Genomic DNA, 25,294 nt, shown 5'->3' on the forward strand with positions numbered 1-25,294 from the left:
ATTGACCAGCAAGTGGAGCTGTGGGCGCCTGGGACCCCTGCAACGAGCATGTGCTGCAGACCTGCAGGATCGGTCAATGCTACACACGGCTCATGCAGCGCCTCATGGTCTCAGACACCATCCGATGGTCCAGGGTCATCTACATCGAGCACATCACCGGCCACTGACAGTACCAGGAGGCATGAGCCAGAGTGACATCATTCTTCGACTATGAGAAAGGGACCAAGAGACTTTCTCCGTTGGATCATATGAGCTGGAACCATAAACTCCCTGAACATTAAATCTCACCAAATGAGGGTCAATCCATCCTCATCATCATATCCACTCGTTATACTCCACACCCGAACATAGCCACTTTATGAACTTCATACCCATATATCTCAATGTCTGTACTTTGATCCATCAACCTTTTACCCCCAATTGGGAATGTTGTAGATTATGTATTCCTTATGCCACTCAATCTTAGCCCAAACCTTGCACCCTTGATAATCTGTACATTATTCCCTGATAACCAGAAACTTCTGTGCTTAAACTGTGTGGTGTTCACTTTTTTTTAATCCTCTTAATAAAATTTTTAAGTTTTAAGGTTATGCCTCCACCATACTTCCATCCGTAAAACTTTTGTCGGTCAGAGGTGACCAACAAAAGTTTTACCAAGGAAAAGATGCTCTTCCTCCAACAAAGCTACTAACCCTCGTTGCAGGTGGTTTTATTTTGTTGTCAGGAGAGCTCTCTCCTGCTGACAAAAAGCGGCTACAGCACGTACCTGTCAATGGCACTGCTGTAGCGGCACTGTGCCGCTGTAGGGAGCGCAGTGGAGACATAACCTAAGTGTAGACATACCATTAGTTGTAGAGACTCACACTGAAGAGATAGGAAAGAAAACCACTTGGAAATAAGGTGAGAGAGGTGCTTGACTACTTTTGATCTGGGCCTAAGTGCCTTCACTCCAACTGAAATTGCGGGGAGGTCTGCTCTGGGACTTCAGTGGACTTAGACTCAGGACAAAATGCATTTTTGTTTTGGAACTTTTATCTGATAATGATTCTACTTTAAAACACTGTAGTAAGTTTCATCTGGAACTATTTTTGATTTAGCCTAATTTGTATGAAATGTAACAATTTTAATAAAGACCGATAGGAGTGCTAGTTTTACCAAACTGGATCCGATCATCTGTTCCCCAGGATCTAGTTTGCCTTTATCAGTAGCCAACATCTAGTGAGTATGGGAAAGGGGAAAACATCCACAATGTCTTAGACAACTGTGCAATACTGAATGGGGAGGAGGTCATTCCTGGTGTAAACTGATTCTCATAGAAGTCATTGGATAGGAGCTTTGATTAGCCTTGGTCCATATACTGAATTTGACAGATTCTAATTGTAATTTTATGTTGATTAATTATAGACCTGTTCAGGAGTAGTTTTGTAATGTCAGAAATAAATATTGGAACACTATCCAAATTGACTAAATAAGAGTGTGTTCTCTGATTTCTATGCTTTAATCATATTTCTCATTTCATTGATGCTTTAAGAATATGTAGAAAAACCCTTAAAGCTGGTACTAAAAGTCGGAGGAAACGAAGTCACTGAACTCTCTACTGGAAGCTCAGGACATGATTCAAGCCTCTACGAAGACAAAACTGAACATGAAAAACACAAAGACAGGAAAAGGAAAAAAAGAAAGAAAGGAGAAAAACAGATTCCTGGAGAGGAAAAAGAAAAAAGAAAGAGAAAAGTAAAGGTAGTTACTGTTACATTATGTAATTTAGTGTTAAAATCTTCACCTTGCCCAAATATCTAAGTTAGTAAGGTGTAAGAGAACAGTTAAATCATGAAGGTTTGGTTATTTTTTGTGGGGTGGGGGTACTCTGGGGAGAATTCTCTGTGTATGAAGTTGCTCCTGTCACTCTGTAAAAATCCCAATTCTATCACAAATACAATGTAAAAAGACTCTTTAAATGGTAGTTATTCTGTTATCTGAATTACTCTATCTTCCAGCAGGTGGAGACAGTGCCTTTAGAAACGTGAAATCTTCCTGTCCTTTGTTTCCCATCTTAAATAATCTGAACAAAGCATTAGTTAGCCAACAATAATGCAGTTTCTACAGCCTCACTGAAATTGCTTATCTTTCTCTTTCTAGGAAGATAAAAAGAAGCGAGATCGGGAACATGCTGAAAGCGAGGGAGAAAGAGAACTGAAATGTCAGACTCCTGTGAGACTGGAATTGCCACCAGAGAAACCACTGGCGAGTAGTTTAGCAAAACAAGAAGGTAGAAATAATTAAGAATTAATTGGTTTTGTTGAGATGCTTTAAAAGCTGAAATTGGTTCCTTAAAAATAATGTCCTGTAAAAGATGGCTAGTATTTTCTTGAATTGAAAATATTTTACCTGTTCTTATCTTCATATCAAATGACTTGACCTTTGATACTATCCAAAAATAGCTGAACTTTGAAATACTGCAACTATGGTGGCATTTTCAAAGTGAGACTCATTGCTTGTATACAGGCATCACTACAATGTTTAATAAGGCAAATTAGAAAGGTAACCCCATAATCTCTTTGCTGTGGTGTATTTAGGGCAGTAAACTTAATATTTGACAGAATCCTCTAATGTACAGCAGTTTTGTAAAATCAGATGATAATCTTGGGGTGGAGGGTTTCAATTTTTTTGTAGTTGTTTCCTTTTTTCCCCATCTTTCTTTTTCCCTCCCTAGAAGTGGAACAAACACCACTTCAAGAAGCTTTGAATCAACTCGTTAGACAGCTGCAGAGGTGAGTACTTGCTCTATCAGGACTATGAAATGGAAATTCAAAACATTAGTTGCTAAAGGGTATAGCAGCTTTGAAATGTTTAAGCTATGTGGCCTGTTAACAAGCTTGGTCAATTTTAAAGTGCTTGATAAATATTTTGCCTGGCAGCAGCAGCAGAACTACAAACTGTCAAGCATACAAATGTCAGCATTTTATTTGCTTTCATTGGCAATTTGTAGGATATTCTATAAAGAAGACATAAATTGACAGTGAACCTCTTTTTGTTGGTAATATTACCTGTGCATTCTAGGGTTACAGCTGCATACAAATCAAAAGTGAGGGGAACTTACAGGGCTATTTTATAAACTTAACTACCAATAGCAGAATGTCATAGTGCTTGGTAATTTCTCCTCAGACTTGCACTTTCTTTTAATACCTCTAATTATTAAGTTTTAAAGACTATTAAAAGGAAACAGCATGGCAAATATACTGAACACAAAACAAATGTGTCCCTTGTATGTCGTTAAATATTTGCTTTCAGAAAAATGCAAAAATTTTTATATAGCATTCTGTCAAAATTGCAACCTCATCTAACTGAATATGAATTTGTATAGTCTTAGTCTTTAAAGTAAAAAGGTAAATGCACATAAAAATTAATAGCTTTCTAAGGCATACAGCGATCATCTTTTGAATAGGAGATTCAGATTCCCAGGTGAAGCGAGCGGGGAGGGCAGGTGTTGGGTGTTTTGGTTTGGTTTGGTTTGGTTTTTTTACAGTTTTGCAGGAAGGACCAAATCAAGCATAAATCCTCTTAATTTAAACCTTCTCCAGCTAACTCTGAATTTGGGGGAGAGGTTCACGGTCTGTGCCTGGCATACAAATATGCAGATGATGGGGTATCTGGTTAAAGAGCTCACTTTGTTAACCTCCCTAAATTTTCAGGTTCTCTCCCACTCTTCCAAACTCAGAGTTAGATATACAGTATATCTAACTTAGTCTTCTCTTCTATTTAATTCCAAGCTCAATATGTTCTTTCTTATAAAAATAAAATATAAAGAGCACATCTTTTCATATCTTAACAGAAAGGATCCAAATGCCTTCTTTTCATTTCCTGTGACTGACTTTATTGCTCCTGGCTACTCTATGATCATTAAACACCCAATGGATTTTAGTACCATGAAAGAGAAGATCAAGAACAATGGCTACCAGTCCATAGAAGAATTAAAGGTGCTTATAAGTTATATTTTTCCTACAGAGAGGGATTAAATGATAACGCATGGAGATACAAGCAATTGCATTGTACGGGATTGTTCCCTTTTATTCACATTTCCTTAAATGTTCATATTCTATGAATATATGAAATTGGCAGAAATCAGCACATGTGGCTTTAGCAATATTTTCTGTTGACCTTGTAAGCAAACAAGTTCTGAAAATACAGAAATTACACTTTCTGTTTTTAAAAAAATAAACTGGATGGCAAAAACAAATATGTATAGTATTGGTTAGAAAACAAATATAAACAAGTTTTATATGTATTTTAATATGATATAACTGGAATCCAGTTTCATGAGTGATTGCCAATTGGTCTGAGTGGAATTTTTTTCCCTTCTATGTCTGCTGCTTGCTTGTAGGATGTAACCCAGTGAATTTTCAGAATTGTGCTAATTGGGTTAAATATTTACAGCTCTTCCAGAACCCAAAATATGTAATATAGTGATAGCCATCTTGGTCTCAGGATATTAAAGAGAGGACATGAGGTAATATCTTTTATTGGGGAAAGGTAATTCGAGTACCAAAACTAAAGAACTCATGTGACTCGAAAGTTTTTCTCTCTAACAGAAGTTCCTCCAATAAAAGATATTAAATCACCCACCTTATCTCAGCCCAAAATATAGTCTTAAACAACACAACGTGCAAGTCAGTAGAAAACCATTTAATGTCTTTATTTCAGAATAAAACTGCAAAATTTACAATGGACTGCATATAACCAGAAAATATAAGGATGGAGATGAATGAACTTGTCATCCTTGCCTACCTGTTACTACTCCATCAGATTTCCCACTCCCCTCCCCTCCCAACCCTCGAAATGGCAAGTCTTTAAAAAAAAAACATAATACACATATGGCCCTTTTACAGCTGTTTTCTATCTGACAAGTACAACTGTATGATCTTCAGGGAAAGCTGTCTATGCCTGGCATTGCTTTTACCTTCCCATTAATAATAAAGAGGTAGTCAAATGTCTGTCAAATTGCTTTGGCCTCAAGAACAAACCTGTCATCTCAAGAAGAGATGAGTTCCAATCTGCAGGCCTTGGTCCTTTGAAGATGTCTAGTGAGTTAGAGAAGAACCTGCCCTTTTGCTGGTATATGCGGGGAACTGTCGTGCTAAGTGGAATTCACTGTTATCAAGAAATTGGTTAAAGATGCTACTTCTGACAGTCCATGTTGAACTGACATACTGATATTTCATGGCTTCTCAGAGTAAATTGGGCATTTGTAAATGTCCCAGAATAATTGCTTGTGGAACATTGGATCACCCCCAAAGAATATCAGTGATCCAAAACACCTGGGACAGATAACAGCCATAACTCTGACATAACTAGGATGAGTAAAGTTGAACCCACCTCTAGGGAAGAGGCTGCAGTGCTATGATGTCTCTTCAGTGCTCCTGTTCCTGCCAAAGAGGATTTCCTCTGAAGAAGTGTAATTAGTTTCCAGGAGCCAAAAGTCATAGAAGCTCAGTTTGACAAAATTGAGCCCTCAGGGCATGATCATGTATTCTGTGCACACCAAAACTCCCAGCAGTTTAGGGTGAATGAGGAATGCAAGCTTGGGTTCCAAAACTCTGAGCTACGTGTCGCCTTTTAAGATCTGCTAACTTTCTAGTTTGTGCCCCTTTCCTGGAAAACTGTGAGGCTATAAAACATCTTTTATTCATCAGGATGTGGAAACAATATAGGCAGAATCAGTGTGACTTTCAGTGTAGCATAATATGTTTTACTTTTGTAATGGAACAGAATACCATTTGCTCATTGGTAGGAAGACATAGTCTGTAGCCCTTCACCTGCCTGACTGGGTTTAAATGGGGCCCTCAGTTGCAATTTCTGACTATAACGTGTTTGCAATTTGTGCAGCTAATATCTGGATTACTGTTAACTTTTTAAATTTTTTTTCCCAAATATATGTTCTCACTCGAAGCTTTGAAGCTGAAGAAAACGTTCCTTTGTTGTTTCAGCTGTTTCAGATTAGTCTGGCGCACAGATCTACAGAATCTATTTCTCTCTGCCTTTTTGAGTTCTTCGCCTTTCACACACAACTGCACTGATTCATAGTGGAAGATATTTTGTGCCAAAACTTCAGTTTTCATTTCAACTTTGACATTCTATGTAGACGGTTGAATGGGAGGTCTAGCACATCTATGAAGAGAAGGTCTGACATAGTTCATCCTTTGTTAGACAGTCCTTTGATACCCTTTGCTAAAGCTTAGGATTCTGTATTTCTTTTTCGCATTAAAATACTAGTGAGACACAGCTGACACCTTAATGACTAAGTGCAATTCAGTCAAGGATTTATATATTTTAAAATTCTGTTTTAAGGATTTCAGCCAAGATTTTTAAAAATGGAGACCTACATCGATAAGTAAGTACTTAAATGGCCTGATTTTTTTCAGAAGTCCTGAGCACCCAACAAATCTTATATCAGACTGCTTATGTAGGTGTCAACATAGGGATCTAGACAATTTGTGCATATGTTCTAAAAAGTTTGACCTTAATATACCTCTACCCCAATATAACGTGACCCGATATAACACGAATTCGAATATAACGCGGTAAAACAGTGCTCCGGGGGGGGACGGGGCTGTGCGGTCCGGTGGATCAAAGCAAGTTTGATATAATGCGGTTTCACCTATAATGCAGTAAGATTTTTTTGGCTCCCGAGGACAGCATTATATCGAGATAGAGGTGTATTTTTCATATTTAATTACTTAAATATCTTTGAAATTGCAACAGGCTCTTTTTGAAGCTATTTGTTTGTTACCTTCAACTCAAGACACCACTTGTATGGCAGCCAGTTATTTTAGTATAGCATCCTATATGATCTAACTTAACTTTCATTCAAAATTCTTTAATTTTTTTTGTACAGGACAACTTCAGATTGATGTGCACTAATGCCATGATCTACAACAAACCAGAGACTATTTATTATAAAGCTGCAAAGAAACTACTGCACTCAGGGATGAAAATACTTAGCCAGGTAATGAAAAATTTAAATAAAATTTTGTTTAGTTTTTTTTTTTTTTTTTGTCTTTAATTGAGAAATAGAACATGCTGTATTCAGTCTGATTTTATTGGGTTTTTGGTTTATAGTAAATGAATAACATTAAGGAGTAGTGGATAGGGCTCTGGACTTGTAGTTAAGACCTGGGTTCTATTTCTGGTTTATTACTGACCTATCTTCACATGTGTAAAGTGGTGAAACTATAGTTACTATCTTTTATAAAGCACATTGAGATATATATGGATGTTAAGTGCAATGAAAGAGTGAAGTTGGTTTTGGGTTTTTTTGTACTTTAACGGTTGCATGAACATCCTCAAACTTTGTTTTCAAGATGGACTAGAATAATATTGTAAAGGGGTGCAAGATGTGTCATTTGGGGCCTGATACAGTGCGGAAGGAACCATAGTATTTCTTTGACATCATTTCTTCATTATAACTTTTTAGTGAAAACGGTTTACTATTTTCTCATAAGCCACTCTAGTTGTAGGGAATTTGTATATGGAACACAAATACTAAATACTGGAAAAATGTTGATTTCATTGGTCAAAACTTAGTTATTGAGAAGTCTTGCTTTTGCTGTGAAATATGTGGGATACATTTTCTTAGAGTTTAAGATCAGAAAGGACTACAACATCATATAATCTGATCTTCTGTATATCACAGTCCATTAAGTTTCACCAGGTTATCCCTGTATCGAGCCCAATAACTTACGTTTGACTAAAGCATAACTTCCAGAAAGGCATCCAGTCTTGATCTGAAGACTCCAAGAGATGGAAAATCCAACATTTTCCTGGGTAGTTTGTTCCAGGAGTCAATCACCCTCACAGTTAAAAATTTGTGCCTTATTTCCAATTTAAATTTGTCTGGCTTCAGCTTCCTGCCACTAGTTTTTGTTGTGCTTTCTCCATGAGCCCTTAGTACTTGGTTTTCTCCCTGGAAAAATACCTATACACTATAACCAAGTCACCTTTTTTTTTTCTTTTTTACTTTTTTGTTAAAAAGTAAACCGATTGAGCTTTTCAAGTCTCACTATTAGGCTTTTTGTCTAGCTCTTGAATCATTTTTGTGGCTCTCTCCTTTTACCTTCTCCATTTTTTTCAATATCCTTTTTAAAACGGGGAAACCAGAAGTATATAGTATTCCAGTATCACTCTCAGCAGTACCAATACAGAGCTAAAGTTACCTCCCTACTCCTGTTTATACTTCTAGATGCAATGCACTTTGTCCTTTATTATATATAATACAGAATAGTTAGGAAAAGCTATTTTGCTTTGTATCTACTTTACTTTTATATTTAGAAGAATACAGAGTTCCCAAAGCTACTTACCACTATAAAAGAGGGATGAAAAATTTTAAACACTCGGAAACCATTTGTGCTGAGATACTGCTTGTCCCCTCTAATTTACAAAGTGCACTTGTCAAAGTAATAATGCCCAATCTTTTTCATAAAAAATAAATATCAACCCATTAACTTGAACTTGATACATGTTAAAGGATAACATTCCTTATTTACGGCAGGGAGCACTCTACATGAATTTGATTTTAACTATTGATAATATTTCATACTCTGTTTTCTACAGTACATGGGATCTTGCAGTTACTCTAGCTACAGTGTTGCCCTTCGTCCCTCAGATCTCATGTCAGCAACCAAAATAGCACATTTGCTGTTTACATATAAAGGTGACCACAAAAGGAAATCAGTTAGAATCACGCAGGTTCTCCTCTGTAGCCTTTCAATGTAAAATGCTATTTGCTTCTTTAAAAAAAAGGGGGAATAAAGAGCAAAAGTGAGATAAGACAGGAAGACGACTTAACAAGCAGCATGAAAGGAGAGAAATTCAGACACTAGTGGGTAGGATATGGAAGGGGGGAAAGGATGTCAAAGAGCATCATTAGTGATGGTAACATATCCCTTTTAACTAATAATTTTGTGGGAGACAAGATGAGAGAGCTAGAAAAAATGTTTTTCACAGGATCCAGTGAAACAATTTGATATCTTCGCAGATTGCTTTAAACCACGGGTCCTCAAACTTCATTGAACTGCGACCCCCTTCTGACAACAAAAATTACTACACAACCCCAAGAGAGGGGACTGAAGCCTGATCCTGCCCGAGCCCCGCTGCCCTGGGTGAGGAGGCCAAAGCCCAAGGGCTTCAGCCCCAGGCAGTGAGCCTGTAACCTGAGCCTCACTTCCCAGGGCTGAAGCACTCAGGCTTCGGAGCTCAGGCTTTGGCTCTGGCCCCGAGCCCCAGCAGACCTAAGCCAGCCCTGGAGACCCTATTAAAATGGGATGATGACCCACTTTGGAGTTCCGACCCAAAGCTTAAGAACCACTGCCCTAAAGAAAATTTTGAGATGTAAGAGGCAAAATAAAAAAACTTTCCTATTCCTACTATTGCTTCCCTTCTATCCCTATCCTGATATTTCCTTGTACCATTTGCAGTCAGACCACCTACCCTTTGCTAACATCTTGGGGAGGGGAATATAAACACACCCTTTAACTTATAAATAGGAAGGAAGAGTTGCTTTTTTGCACACTTGTCACTAGGAGCTATGAAATATTAAGACATTAAATCTAGTATTGGATACATTAGAGATGGATCAGATGGTATGTGCTTGAAATATAGGAGTACAGAAATCTGTACTGATATAAATTAAAATAGTCTACAGAGAACATTAATAATAGTATAGCCTTTGTGTTTTCAGTTTAGTATTAGATCATTTTAGTGCTTTATAAATTGTAGGTATCTAAAGTAAGTTTTGTTTTACAGTGGTGCCTATGGGTTCCACACTAAACCAGAGAACCATTCTCCTGGATTCTTTACAAACACAAAATAACAGTCCTTGTCCTAAAGAGTCTACAGGCTAATAGACAAAATAAACCAAGGGTGGGATAGGAGACGGTGGCACCAAGCGGTGATGTTATTTGCCTGAGGTCACACCAGGTCAGTGGTAGGTTTCCTGAGTCTTAGTCTAGTGCCCTATTCACTGGATAACATTGCTTCTTAAAGGAATAGTGATAGAAAAATTCTATTTTGAGATTTTCTTAAATATAATCTGATTAAAACCTGTTTTATGGTACATCTGTTAAGTCACTACATTTGTTTTGCTCTGAGCAAACTATGATTTCCAGTGTACAGCAAAAAAAGTTTAAAGATAAGAAACAAACAAAAGCCAGGAAATTCAACACCTTTATGCAGTCTTTTTCTTTCTGAGGCTGATTCTACTGTCGTCATTGTTTTCAATTTTTTAATTTAATAACACTGTTGATTAATTTCTTGCTCAAGAGCCCAACCCTTCCTGCATTACTTTGTTTTCTGCTTCTTGACCCTGCTCGGGAAGCATTCATCATCTTACTGAAAATTTGAAAAGAAAAATGGCTCTGTTCTTGTTCAGCTCTTAGCAATAGGATGGAAATAGAAACATCAAAATGTGTCACTGCTAAAAATCCCCTTTCCCTTTGTCTACAAAACCCAGCTGTTACACTCACGCTATAGTGACATAACTGCACAACATTTTATTGCTTTAATGTTCACCTTGGAGATTGGGAGAAGTGTTCCACACTCCCATAAATAGTTGCGTGAAGAGAGTGGAATCATTTTATTTTTCTGAAGGCTGTAACAGTTCCTGGTTGGTTTCTTTAATGGAACTAATAAAAATATGCTACTTTATAACAAAACATGAAATTACATACAAGAACATCCTCTACAATCATGTTCAGGAGTTCATTAAATAGCAGCTTCTTCACTGTGTTTTCTTTCATAAATTCCTGCAAAATTAACTTGTTTAAAAAAAAAAACACATCCTGCTCTTGATTCATATGCAAAAGGTTAAACGATGTTTAAGATGGTTTCTCCATGCTGAAATAAGATGTCAGTTTATTTTAATGATGCACGGGATGGATGTTCAATGTCTACACTTAAAAGGGTTTGTGAGTATAGATATATTAGAAGAGCTGTATAGACACGCCTGTCGTCCCAAAATGGAGACACAGAACTCTTACTTCAATAGCTTAAACCATTTCCCCACTCAAAATAAGCTATATGAGCAAAATAACTTCTTTATAACTGCATTTACACGAGGGCTTTTGCCAGCAAAGCACCGCTATGTTTGGTAGGGATGGTGGTGGGTTTCCCCCCCATGTTCCTAACCAACACAACTATCCCAGTAAAACTTTCTAGTGTAGACCTGCTCTTGGCTAGTTGCTAACACTACATAATAAGTAAAATAGCACTCTTAACATTGACTATTATTTTAAGAAACACCTTGACATAAAATTTAACTGGCCACAGGCGTTACTTTGTTATAGCTGATAACTTTTTGTGGCTACTAGCATTGCAGCCATCTGTAAACAGCGATATCATTTAAGTACACATTTCCTCTTGACCACTTTCTCCATGTTTTTCATTATATGGATCCCCCGTAAATTAGTGAAAATGTAATATTTCTCTACTGAATGCTATACTGGAATTGAGTCTCACTCCATTATTTTGAGTATCATGCTTCAGTACTGTTGCCAGATCACCTTTTAAACAGTGTCCATATTAATCTATAGACCATCTAATGACCCAAGTTGTCTTCTCTAGTTGATAGTGTTGAAAGAAAAGCATTTAACTGAAATCTTTGTGAAGAAGTTATGAAAGAATTAAGTGTAGATGTGAAATGAAAATATCCCTTTTATATTTTTAGGAGAGAATACAGAGCCTAAAACAGAGTATCGATTTCATGGCAGACCTGCAGCAGAGCAGAAAGCAAAAAGATAAGATGGAATTACAGGGAAATGGTGAGGATGACAATCTTCTTGGGAAAGACGAAGACTCTATGGAAGCTGACATCAAAGCATTCAAAACCCCCAACAAGGAGCATAAAAAGTAAAGTATTGTTTTAAGTAATGATTTAAAGTTACCCACTCTAATTCCATTGAAAGAAACTGTTCTTAGACAGCAGTGGACATGGCCTGTTGCACTTCTGGCACTGTTTATGGACCAAGAAACTCTGATTCTTAGACTCTTAGAAATTACTTTTGTTTTTTCCTCTATTCCTTTTTTTTCTAGCCCTTTCCTTTGGCCAAAATAATAATGAATGTATTTTTTTCATTTTGTAAAAGGTCTTCATTTTGCATTATCAGGATAGTTCTGCACCAAGACTAACTCATTTCAAGATTTTTTGCAGGGTTTTTTGTGTGTCTTTGTAATTGTTCTCACTCTCAAGTAATGCCAGTTTGGTGCAAGCTGGCAAATATGACTTTGCAACGTTCTGATGCACTTTACAAAATGTAGTCTATTGAGAATTTCAGTTGGCAACTACTAGCTATTTTTGCTGTCAGATATGTCTTAAACGCTGCAGAGGGTGCGCGTAACAGCAGCAGTTCTGCTATATTGAAATATCCTCAAATACTTAAAAATATTTGCCAAGCTGTGACTTCGTTCTTCTGAATGTTGGTACTCAAGATATGACAACATAGCTCCAGCAAATCAGAGTTTAAACTGTTGTAATAAATGTACCAAAACTATTCTCTTTCGTTTATGGGAATGCAACTGTAAAACATGGCAGTGCCCCAAACTGACAAATCTCTAACTGGAGAAACCCATGCGTGAAGACAGCTGTAGAGAGACTAGTACACGGAGAACCAAATTATTTGTATAAGTCCATTCTCTGGCTTATAGATAGAGCTGGGCGGGAAAAAGTATTCCCATCCAGCAAGAATTTGAGATTTCAAAAATTTTTCATCCTGAATCACGACAGAGTCAATCTCAACATTTTTTACAATCCAACAACCTGAAAAAAAATTCCATTATGGATCAATCGAAACATTTTGTTTCAATTCTGACTTTTCTTAACTCTTTTAATATGAATTCAATTTCAAAACAAAATAATTCAATCCAAACCTAACTAACATTTCTCATTTTGAAAATGTCAAAATGGGCCACTTGGACAGTTTTGAAACATACCAATTTTTTCAAGATGGAAAATGTGTCAAAACGGACTCTTTCCTGCAAACAGTTTCAGTTTTGATGTACTGGCATTTTTGAGTGAAAAAACATTTTGGCAAAAAATTACCAACCATCTTTACTTATAGACACAGCTTCCTAATGCATATTTTCTCCTGTTTAAACCTGCTCAGACTGGATTCCTTTGTACATACCAGTACTTGACATTCTAAACCGATGGTGTAATGGTCTGACACATGAGACTGTTTCTCCATTGAACCTTTGCCAATACTTATGATTCAGTGACTTTGCTAGTTTGTTAGATAATGTGAAAAACTGTATTTATTTGCAGGAAAGACAAAGATCTACTTGAAGAAAAATTAAGGAATAACAACTTAGAAAGGGAACAGGAGCAGATTGATCGTATCATTAGAGAATCTGGAGGAAAGTTAACAAGAAGACTTGTGAACAGTCAGGTGACTAGTCGGGTGGATTTGGAAACCAATTTGTTTAATTTTTGGGAAATGTCCATTTAACGTTGTGTAGCATTTGAAATTTTGGGTGTAAAGTGTTGTTATTTGCATGGAGTTTTACTCGTGTTTAATCTTGATTTGAATCTAACATTGTAAACACAGGAAGTTGAAAAAAGTACTTTTTAGCTGAATATTTACTGAACTTGATGAACTGAATAAGATCTCTACTGTTGGCCTTTACGCTTCTTGACTTCAGTTGAAATAAAATTTTGAATTTTAGAGCTCAGTCATGCAATACTGGTAGAAACAGTTTTAATCAAAGATTACATTTTGAGTCACTTGAAGTTTATAGTAAATGGTACAGTGCAGAACCTCAAAACATTTTAACCATAGCATGCAAAAAGCATTGTTTCAGAATAGTCCATTCTAAGCAAAGACTACTAACTGCATCCAGTGATACAGGGATCTTGTGCTGCAGACAAGTGTTAAAGACACTAGACTAACACAAACAGGCCCATTCCATTTGAGACCAAATATTTGAGTGCAGCCTCCTAGATATATTATTCCCTTGTACCTTGTTGATGAAGGAGAAAAACTTTTGAACTATACAGAGCTCTTTTTCATTATTAGTCATATCTAACACAATAAATCTGTTCAATCGTTCACAACAATAATTTCTATTTGCCCTATTAATAATGAAATTAGAAATTTTCACAAATTGGTAACTGGGGCAGTTACAAATTATAGACTTTTTTTTAAAGCCTGATGAATTTTGACATTTACCATTTAAATGATTGGGTTTAGGCCAGCTGTGAAGGTATCAACTGAAGAATAAGTGTAAGAGTAGCAAAGCTACTGTAACATTTACGTTTGTGGGTCAGATCTAATCTCTTATTACTCCTCCCTTCATCACTGAAATTTTTCCCTATAATACCATATAAAATTCTTAAAAACTAAGTTCCTATCAGTTCAGATATTATGAATCCAAAGTTGTTTGTAAAATCAAATGTTTTTAATAATTTGATTTGATTTCAGTGTGAGTTTGAAAGAAGAAAACCAGATGGTACAACAACACTGGGACTTCTTAATCCATTTGACCCTAATGCAGGAGGTATGTTTGGCTCTTGAGCATGTTAATTATCAATTGCTAGACCCACTCTTGGTGTGTGCTTCAGTTGCCACCAATTATATACATGTCTCCATTAGTGTAGAGGAGCTGCAAACCTGCTGGCACAAGCCATTAGGGAATCCTTGGATAACTTAGGCTATGTCTACACTACCACAGTAAGTCTACTTATGCTACGCAACTCTAGCTACATGAATAAAGTAGCTTGAGTCGACGTACCTTAGGTCAAGTTACCGCAGGGTCTACACCGCGGCGGGTCAACAGGAGAAAATCTCCCGTCGACTTACCTTACTCTTCTCGTCGTGGGTAGAGTACAGGGACCAACTGGAGAGTGATTTGCAGTTGATTTGGCAGGTGGATCGATGTCGGACCGTTGATCCTCGCTATAGTGTAGACCCTGCGCTTAGATGTGCAGTGCCATTTCCCTCCCTGCCATGTGGTTTAGGGAGCATTCCAGGCGAAAGGGGGCATGGATAGAGTTGTTAGCTATTCCCACCTTGTGCCAGTGTTGCACTAGTCTCTGGCTAGCCCCAGAATAGGAGGAATTATAAAGATGACATAAAGCTGTCCCTTCCCCTCCCCAGGTTTCTGGATCAAGCAGAACTTGTCAAGAGTGAAGAATTGGGGTCCAAGTTGTGTTATATTCCATGTGAATTCTTCTTTTATGTTATCTCAGATAGTGTAGCTTGGGGAGGAGGGAAAGAAGAACTTTTTATTAGCAATGAATTTTCCATGGAAGGTGGTGGTAATTGTTTGCTCAGTAACTCTTTCTAGTATTACTGGTAAATATATTCATGTTTGTTTAAACATATTTAACATTAAATACATAATACTGCTCTACAGCCAAAATGCTGCTGAAATAAATGTCGTCAAACTTTACTAATTCTGGGTCACTGAGAATGAAAATGATGCTTAAAATTGTTGATTGGCGCTAGTTTTAAAGATCTGCTATGGGGTCAGTATATACGACCCTTGACTTGGGAATGGCAGAGGATAAGTGAGTTATAAAGGGAAGAGATCTCAATTTAAACCAGAAATGACTAAAATACATCTTTGACTGGATCTATGAATAAATCTATGACTGGGTTTGGACAGTACTTGCTTTCGAGGCAAAACAATGAATGATGCAATCTGAAGCTGGTATTGCATCATACATGATATGAATTGCATCCTGTTATTCCTAGAAGTCATGGATGATGCAATCATAACGAAGCTTCCATCACTCTGCTGAACAAATTGCCGTATATCAGCTCTAAAAATCATACAGTGTCGTGCTCTCTTATTTGTCAGTGTTTGATTTTGCAAAGGGACACATTTCTGTTTAGCCAAAGTGAGCAGAGATGCCTCGTACTTGTGTGAACAGTGCAGATAACTTCTGCTATGTTTGTGGTGAAATGACTTTTGCATCACAAAAGCGCAGTATAACCACTATGGTTAAGAAAGCCTATCACCTTTATTTTGGCTGCAAAATTGGAGATCAGGACAAGAGGTGGGCCCCACACATATGCTGCAACACTTGTGCAACAAATCTTCGCCAGTAGTTGAACAGGAAAAGGAAATCTATGCCTTTTGCAGTGCCAATGATTTGGAGAGAGCCAACAGATCATACCAGCAATTGTTAATTCTGTATGGTGCCTCCAGTTGGGAAAGGTATGTCACACAAGAAAAAGTGGACTGTGCATTATCCAAACATTCCATCAGCTATACACCCAGTACCCCACGGAGAAGGACTGCCAGTTCCTGATGCACCAGAATCTCTCTCGCTTGAGTCAGACGAGGAAGAGGATGAAACTTCTGGTCCTGAACCATCAATGTCACAGGACCCACATTTTCTCCCATCCTCCTCCTCTGAACCACACCTCATAACACAGGGTGAACTGAATGACCTTGTCAGGGATTTGGAACTACCCAAGTGTAAGGCAGAGCTGTTGGGCTCCAGACTACAGCAGCGGAATCTCCTGGCAGGTGATGTTAGGGTTTCCATGTTCCGTGACCGTCAAAAGGATGTTGTCCCATTTTTCTTCATGGAAGGTGATCTTGTAGCCTGCAACAACATCGATGGTGTGATAGCAGCCCGCAACAACATCGATGGTGTGATGGCAGCCCTCAACATCGTTCACGATCCAGATGAGTGGAGTCTGTTCATTGATTCATTGAAGACGAGTCTTAAAGCTGTTTTGCTGCATAATGGCAATGTTTTGCCATCAATTCCAGTTGGTCATGCAGTCCATATGAAGGAAACCTATGAGAACATGAAACAACTTTTGAGGTGCATAAACTATGACCAACATCAGTGGCAACTTTGTGGCGATTTGAAGGTTGTTGCTCTCTTGCTTGGTCTGCAGATTGGATACACAAAGTACTGCTGTTTTCTCTGCGAATGGGATAGTCGTGCAAGAGATTCCCACTACATCAAGAAAGATTGGCCAGTCCCACAGTCTTTGGAGCCTGGGAGGAAAAGTGTTCAGCATCCACCACTTATTGAATCAAGGAAGATTTTGTTACCACCCTTACACATCAAGCTGGGTCGTATGAAGAACTTTGTCAAGGCCATTGACAAAACACAAGCAGCTTTCAAGTACCTCCGTGGAAAATTTCCAAGGTTAAGTGAAGCTAAGATAAAGGAAGGTGTCTTTGTTGGTCCTCAGATTCGTGAACTTCTTCAAGATGATGCATTTGACCATGCACTGCGTGGCAAGGAAAAGACGGCATGGAAAGCCTACCAGTTAGTGGCAATAAATTTTCTCGGAAACAACAAGGCAGACAACTACAGGTTGTTGGTGGAAAACTTCCTTAAGGCATACAAAAGTCTTGGTTGCAACATGTCACTAAAGATACATTTTTTGCATTCTCATCTAGATTTTTTTCCACCGAACTGCAGAGCAGTGAGCGACGAGCATGGTGAGCGATTTCACCAGGACATTGCAACAATGGAGAAATGCTATCAGGGCAAATGGAGCCCATCATTGCTTGCAGACTATTGCTGGACAGTGACAAGAGATGCTTCATTTAATGAATACAAGAGACAAGCCAAGAAGTGCCGAGTAGACACTGAATAGGACTAAACTATGTACAGAATAGTTGTTTGCCTTTTGTTTCATAATAAATTTTATTTATATAACCCTTTTGCTGATTTTTAAAGTGTTACATAAACAGAACAGGTGAAATATCATGTAAAGCAACCGTAGACATATGAGAAGACCTAGGTTTACAATTTATGATTAAAACTCTACTATCTACACAATATACATAGACATAAAATGTAAAAACTTAAATATCTGAGAAACAGTAGCCAATCAGTTGTTTTAATTGTCATATTTGAATTCAGCACATCAAAATACATAATCAATATCACATTTTATCTCTGAAGCAGATGACTTCTCAAAAATTTTAGACCAGTGTAATCAGAGACTGGTCTTATTTGGGTCTGTCTTAGTTAAATTTTTGCAGTGGTGTAGCTGTCCATAATGGCCTCACTCAAACAGGGAGCTAATGCAATTTTGAGAACACCTGATTTATTTTATTTTTTTGGTATCTATACAGTTTGAACTTAAATCTTTGGAAATTGCAGACTGACAGAATTCGTGCACTGAACTCCCATGTTAAGTTGGACATTTTGCATCTGTTTAATGTTGTTAACTATTCCTTGGTGACTTCTGTGTTGTGATGTGCTGTATTGTAGAACCAGGTTACAGCCCTATGAAGTTAGGTATGACAGCTGGAAGACTACAGTCAGGAGTTAATACGTTACAGGGGTTCAAAGAAGACAAAAGGAACAAAGTTACTCCAGGTGAATGCTACATATTTTCTTTAAACCTTTATTTTCTTAAAAACAGCAGTAGCTCCTCTAAGCTAGGTATTTAAACCTCACGACAGCCAACCAAATAGCTTGGAACTCGGTTTTATGCAGCTGTTAGAGCTAAATCATAGTATTCTCATTTGTTCTTTGAAGCAGAATATTACATATCCTCTTCATATATTATCTATCAAATAATTACTTAAGCAGATCTAAAATATTTTCTAAACTGCACATGCAAAAATGTACGTACATACTTGCACAGATGCAAATGGTCAGGTCGGCACAGTGGTTCCTTTTCACGTGTACTGGGTGTATTGGTTGATCACGGGACTGTAAGCAGCCAATGTGATGTGGCTGTGAAAAAGGCTAATGCAGTCCTAGCATGCATCAGGCAAGGTATTTCCATTAGAGATAAGAAAGTGTTAGTACCATTATACAAGGCACCGGTGAGACCTCATATGGAATACTGTGTGCAGTTCTGGTCTCCCATTTTTAAGAAATGTGAATTTTAAACTGGAACAGGTGCAGAGAAGGACTACTAGAATGATCCAAGGAATGGAAAACCTACCTTATGAGGCGACTCAAAGAGCTTGGCTTGTTTAGTTTGACCAGAGAGAGGCTGAAGTGAGATTTTTTTTAGAGAGAACAATCATATCAGACAGATAAATGCCAGAGAGGGAGAGAAGTTATTTAAATCAAGCACCAGTGTGAACACAAGAACAAATGGATATAAACTGGCCATCAGCATGTTTAGACTTGAAACCTTCGGCTAATTTCTAACCATCAGAGGAGTGAAGTTCTGGAACGGCCTTCCAAGGGGAGCAATGGGGCAAAAACCTAACTTGTTTCAAGACTGAGCTTGATAAGTTTTTGGAGGGAATGGTATGATGAGACTGCCTGCTGTGGCATATAGCTGATCTGCAACTAATAGCAGCAAATAGCTCGGTCAGTAATCGGACACTAGATGGGGAGGGCTCTGAGTTACTACTACAAATTCTTTCCCAGGTGTCTGGCTGGCTGGTTTTGCCCACATGCTCAGAGTCTAACTGATCACCATATTTGAGGTAGGGAAGGAGTTTTCCTCTGGATCAGATTGGAAGAGACCCCGGTGTTTTTCACCTTCCTCTGCAGCATGGGGCCTGGGTCTCTTGCAAGGGTAAACGGTGGATTCTCTCCTACTTTAAGTCTTTAAACCATGATGTGAGGACTTTAGTAACTCGGCCAGAGGTTACGAGTCTATTACAGGAGTGGATGGGTGAGGTTCTGTGGCCTCCAGGGTACACAAGGTCAAACTAGATGATCATGATGGTCCCTTCTGGCTTTAAAGTCTATGTGGAAATACAGATTTGTGCACAGTTAGTGATTAGCATGAATATTTACATCATGCTTTTTAGAAAATCATGACCTTAATGTTTGGTGAAATCAGCTTTATGTAGGGCTATATCACATGGAAGCCAAATAACTTCTACAAAGGGAAGAAATGGGATGGAAAATCCCTTTTAAGTAATCTCGTCTGTATCCCTGCCAGTGCAGGACTGTACTTCTATATATTTTCTAGTGCTTTAATCAGATATAGTTGATAGAATGTTTGTATGTAAGAAACTCTTGGAATTAAATTGATACAACAAATTAGTAAAAACTTGTAAGAAATGCATTGCTTAAAGGTGCCCTGGTTGGGACAACTTTACAATGCTGAATGTTACTCCTAATGTTAGAATCTGATATTCTACATATGTAAGATAAGACTAATTAGTGATATTGTATTATTCAACAGTGGTATACTTGAATTATGGGCCCTACAGTTCCTATGCTCCAGCCTATGACTCCACATTTGCAAACATCAGCAAGGATGATTCTGACTTAATCTATTCAACGTACGGGGAAGATTCTAATCCAGAGTGTTTCAGGTAAGTAACAAAGAGCTGTATTCCAGTTTGACAATTACTGAAGTTATCTTGAGAGTAAGAAGAGTTTGTATAGACTTTGTTAAAGATTGTTTATCGTAACATATGCATATCTAGGAAAAAATAAATATACCTGTTTCCAGGGGTGACAGTAATAATAAATTCTTACTAATTCTGAGGGCCAGGCCTCAGGGGCGAGGCTGCAGGGGTCAGCCTCCCCCAGCCAGCCCATCCGCGCTGCTACCTTGCCCCCGGCAGTGATTTAAAAGGGCCACTGACAGAGGAGGCTTTAATGCGGGCTGCATATGGGCCGGTACCGGCTTCTTACTGGTACGTCGTACCAGCTCACTTTCACCCCTGCCTGTTTCCCTACCAGTAGCAGTTGCAGCATCTAATTCCCCATTCGTCTTGTACTCGTTAGATAATCAGTTTTTCCTCATGCAAAGCAGACTTTTCCTTTGTGATGAAGAGATCCATTTCATCTAGTATGCATCCCTTTAGAAATAAGGCAGACTTATCTTAAGTTAAAGTTTCTGAAGTAGTTTGAATAAAACAGCTGTGGTAGTCAAATATTTATGGTTAAAGCTGTGTCTTGCATATTGAATGCAACCAAACAAGATTCTGGTACTTCCTAATAGTCCACCCACTCTACTTTTTAAAATGGGTGCTATTTTAAGACATAGCTCCTTTAATAACAATGCATCTGTGCCATTAGCAAGGGAAGAGCAATCTTAAGGCGTTTGATACTCTTGATCCATGAAGTGCATGAAATCAAAAATTCCATTGCAAAGGTAACACTGACTGATGCTGGAAGACTGTATTTTTCAGGCTCTTCAGACTGCCATAAATTATGATGGTTTTTCTCTTGTTTTAACCAGTTTGATTGCTCTGTGCAAATAACTGAATCATCTTTGTACTGACTTGCTTAGTTGCCATGCCATAATCCAACAATGTGTAATTCCATAACTACTTTAAAATAAGACACAACCTTTTCTAACAGCTATTCTTTAAAGCTGTCTATCCAAAGTATATAAATATGCAGAAGGTCTGAGGGACATCTGCATGTTTAATTTTAAAATACTACTTAATTCTCTCCCCCCCACCCCCCACTGTATAAATAAAATAGAGTGACTTAAAAAATAACAACTTTGTCATACCTACCCTAATATCATCAGAACTTAATAGCTCTCTTTCAGTTAACTATATTTCTGTATGCTTATATTGTTAAATACTTACTAAAGGTATTTTTGCACTTGGATGCAATGGTGATATGCTTGGTAGAAGTCCCTAGATAGTTGCTTAGTGTACAAAGATGTTCATAAAAAAATGAAAATCCACTCACCTGCAGTTATGTCACTGGTGAAACCATCGTGTTTTTGAAATCTTCAAAAATGTGCCGTCCTGCTTTTATACCGTTCAGAAACTGAAGAATAGTGTTGATGGCTACAGGTGTTTAGACAGAATACTTTTTATTACAGTACTTCTAAGGAACCTGATTTTATCGTGTTAGACATGAGGCACCTTTACTACTGGTGTCAAATGTCTGTTCATGAACCATGGTGGTAACTATGGGACATCTCAGTGCTACACAAACTTCAGTTTCAAATATAATGTATATAGTGCTTGAAATGATAATGATCAGATTTATTATACTGAGCAAAATGGCTGTAACTGTCTCACATCTTTTATAACCACCCTTGATTCTAATGCCTCAAATAAAGCTCGTGGAGTAGTGATACAGTTGTGAATACACCTTTGTCTTGATATGCTTTAGAAGCATTTCCTGAAAGAAATTTAGAAAACTTCCTAGTCTTGTTAATACTCCATGATATAGCTCACTTCAAATACCTGAATTGTTTAAAGAAGTGCGATAGCAATAATGACTATCAAACATGCAAAACTGATTGCAGTTTGAGATCTTGCTCCTTAAAGCACTATTCAGTTGCATTTTAGGCTAGTTGTGAATCTAAGTTAGTCCACAGGCTACAAAAGCCTTGGCTAATTAAACAAAAAGTAAACCTGTTAGATTGAATCCCTTGCCAGTCTTCTAATATCAGCATTTTCAAAGTTCAGTATAGTAGTTTGACATATTAACCATTTACAGGTTTTTTTCTGTCATCTATGCTTGATGTGAAATTGATTTCTTTGTAATTACCTTTCAGTATTCATGATTTTTTGGCAAAGTCTCAAGACTACCCATGTGTAATGGCTGATGGTTTGCTGGATGTTTTAACTAAAGGAGGACATTCTAGATCTCTGAGAGAACTAGAAACGGTAAGAATTGTGATTTGGGAACTTTCTGATGCTTGTTTTATCTCTAGAAGAGAACGAAAATCAAAAGTTCTGAAGCCAGTTGGGCTGATTTGGTTTAGAAACTGGCATTTCTCACTGTTAGCTAATGTGTTTTTGAACATGACCCATTTTTTAGTCTAGACATGTCCTATCCCGTTTTAATTAACATGCATCCACCCTCAAGTCGATGATTGACAAATTAATGGGTTTTGAAATATGTTAAACCCCGTGTATCCTAACTGTTGAATCATTTCATATACTTCTAGGTATGCCTTTGCATTTTTAAACTCTTTGTTATAGAGAATGCTGGGAGAGGGAAAACAGTCAACGTGTAATAGTTGGAGGTATTGTCCAGCAAAGTAACTTAAGTAGGTTGAAGCAGGAAATTGACTGTGCAGTTATGATGAGATTTCCTTCAGAACATGAATCTAACAGTTTGACAACTGGTATGATTTTCCAGAAGATCGTTGCAGCAAAAAAAGCTGGAAAGAGAGTTAGTAGCAAACACTGACTTCTTTCCAAAGGCAAAAATGCAGTTATGCCATCTTGATTTGCAAAAATTGATTCAGCTTTATGTATTGTTGTACACAGTAACTTTTATAACCTTATAGCACGTAACCGTTACCCAATTTTATATAAAACCACAGGATGGGCAGAGTGCATACTCATAAAACATGGCTTCATAGTATAAATTGACACAGACTTGTCAATTACTTTTTTTAACAAATAATTCTACAGTGCGCAGTTGAAATTCTGCAGGTGAACATTTTCAAACTTAATTTTTATAAGTAGTAGTAACTTACCATAAGCAGAATAGTTCCTGAGTTCAGAAGATGGACAGCAAACACAGGTATAGTCTGTTCTATATGCATAACAGCTTTTGAAGAGCTGAGCGTGCTAGCTGATGATTAAATATAGAATATAGTTCTTGTCTCATCCCATGATGTTTAGAACTTTAAAATTTGATCATTATGACGTATAGAAAAGGCATTAGTTCTAGATGCTTTCACAACTTAATTGATTCTAGTTTTACTTGTCCCTCTGTCTGTGTGGTTTGATTCATGATACTACGGTGAACCTGGCTTTACAGAGGAAGTACAAAAAGCCAATGAGAAACTAAAAGTGCTCTTCTGTGAACTGTAGCACAAACAAAACACACTGTGTATTTTGCCACTTGTATGCAGTCATTCCAAACACAGTTTTTGTACTACAACATCTACAGCAGCATTAAGTCAGACAGTTACAATAAAAGCCAGGAAAGGCAGAAGTGAAGACTCCTGTAATAATGTTAACTTACTACAGATGTGCAAATGGGCAGTTGAATGTATTTAATGTATGTCATAAAATATGCAGGAAGTGCATTCTCCTTTTGTAACATTGAGCCCTAATGTTGCATTGATGTAACTATTAATTAATTTAAATTCTACTTTTCCAAAGAAAAAAGATTGTTCTTTCCTTATAATATTTAAATAATCACAGTAAAGCACAAGTCTCTAAGATGAATGGGAGGGGAGGATTCTTGCCTCTGCTGTTGGTGAATGGCTGGAAACAGTTTTCTGTAGGGTTTAACCAGCCATCATCAAAGCTTTATATTATGACGACTGCGTCTTTGCAATTGGAAAATATAGGAGTAGGTCACTGTCACTTCCATTTCCATAAGCACGATAATGGATCTGATTGTGGTGCATCCCCAGATCTGATGAAGCTCTTTGGGGGGGTATTCAGCTCTGCAGCCAGGAAAGACTCAGAGACTACTGTTCATTCTGGCGTTGTGCCCTAGAATCAATGGTATTAGCAGAGTCAGGAGTTGACCCCAGTGATGGGTTTACCTTCTCTTGATAAAAGGTTGAGGTGGAAATTGAGTGGCAAGTCTTTTGTCCCTTATGCTTTTTTTTTTTCTTTCCAGCGTAGGAGACAATTTGGCCCTGAAGTTTTGTAACAAAGTGAAAACTTGCAAAGTGAACCAAGTCCTTGCCCCTCCCTATTGTAATGGTCTCTGTAGAGTCTGCCCACAATCTTCTTTTGTCTTTACTGGTAAGGGAGTATAGTATAGATCATTTATTTTGCATTTTTTGGAGCAGGAGGTTTTTGCTGTTTCCATTAAACGTTTAGTGTACCCTTAGCAGCAGCCCATCTGCTAGCCTAGGAGAAATGAGTCATTCTCCTACCTGGATAAAGGGGAAGGGCATTATTATTCTGCTAATTAAATACTTAGTTATTTAGTACATGATAAACATTAACCATCTCATCGTCCTTGACCCTGTGAAGTTTTAGCAAGTGCCCATGCTGAATGTTATCACCAAGCAGAAGGGCTGATTTGGCAGGAAGGAAGTGTGGAAACACAATGCTCCCCACAGTCCCAGAGTTAGCTGAAAACCTTTTAAAAAAAAAAATCTGTGTTAACTGTATTCCCCTTTTTAAAGTATTATTTTAGAGTTTCATACCATTGAAAGGAATGGGGAGTTCATAGCTCTGAGATATTAACAAATTATATGATTAACATTTGAAAAATTGTTGGCTTCCCTTATGATTGAAGATAATTTTTGGCTGCAAATGAGTCAGTTTCATACCCTGGACACTGGGCAGTGAACCTCTGTCCAGAAATACTATTGATTTAGTTTTAATTTTTTCTTTAAGCCCAGAGATGTTATCTCAGGACCACTTACAGGATTCAGTCACTTTTGCTTTAGACTAAAGAAAAATATGATTATAATTTTTGGAATAGAACATGTTTGTTTCTAAC

At 37.6% G+C, this 25,294-nt stretch overlaps 1 protein-coding gene across 2 annotated transcripts in view; it reads left to right on the forward strand.

Moving 5' to 3' along the window:
- The window catches only part of BRD7 (bromodomain containing 7), a 35,750-nt gene that overhangs the window by 5,341 nt on the left and 5,115 nt on the right, over positions 1-25,294 (forward strand). The window contains exons 2-12 of one of the 2 annotated variants that reach the window (XM_030581348.1): positions 1,532-1,740; positions 2,140-2,269; positions 2,714-2,771; positions 3,833-3,977; positions 6,893-7,003; positions 11,717-11,898; positions 13,310-13,433; positions 14,466-14,541; positions 18,239-18,346; positions 20,130-20,262; positions 22,422-22,533. In XM_030581348.1, the coding sequence (XP_030437208.1) occupies positions 1,532-1,740; positions 2,140-2,269; positions 2,714-2,771; positions 3,833-3,977; positions 6,893-7,003; positions 11,717-11,898; positions 13,310-13,433; positions 14,466-14,541; positions 18,239-18,346; positions 20,130-20,262; positions 22,422-22,533 (1,388 nt within the window). The remainder of the gene's footprint in view (positions 1-1,531; positions 1,741-2,139; positions 2,270-2,713; positions 2,772-3,832; positions 3,978-6,892; positions 7,004-11,716; positions 11,899-13,309; positions 13,434-14,465; positions 14,542-18,238; positions 18,347-20,129; positions 20,263-22,421; positions 22,534-25,294) is intronic. The other variant, XM_030581349.1, reaches the window with a different exon arrangement.

Source organism: Gopherus evgoodei, chromosome 12 (assembly GCF_007399415.2).
Source record: "Gopherus evgoodei ecotype Sinaloan lineage chromosome 12, rGopEvg1_v1.p, whole genome shotgun sequence".
Lineage (NCBI taxonomy): Eukaryota > Metazoa > Chordata > Testudines > Testudinidae > Gopherus > Gopherus evgoodei.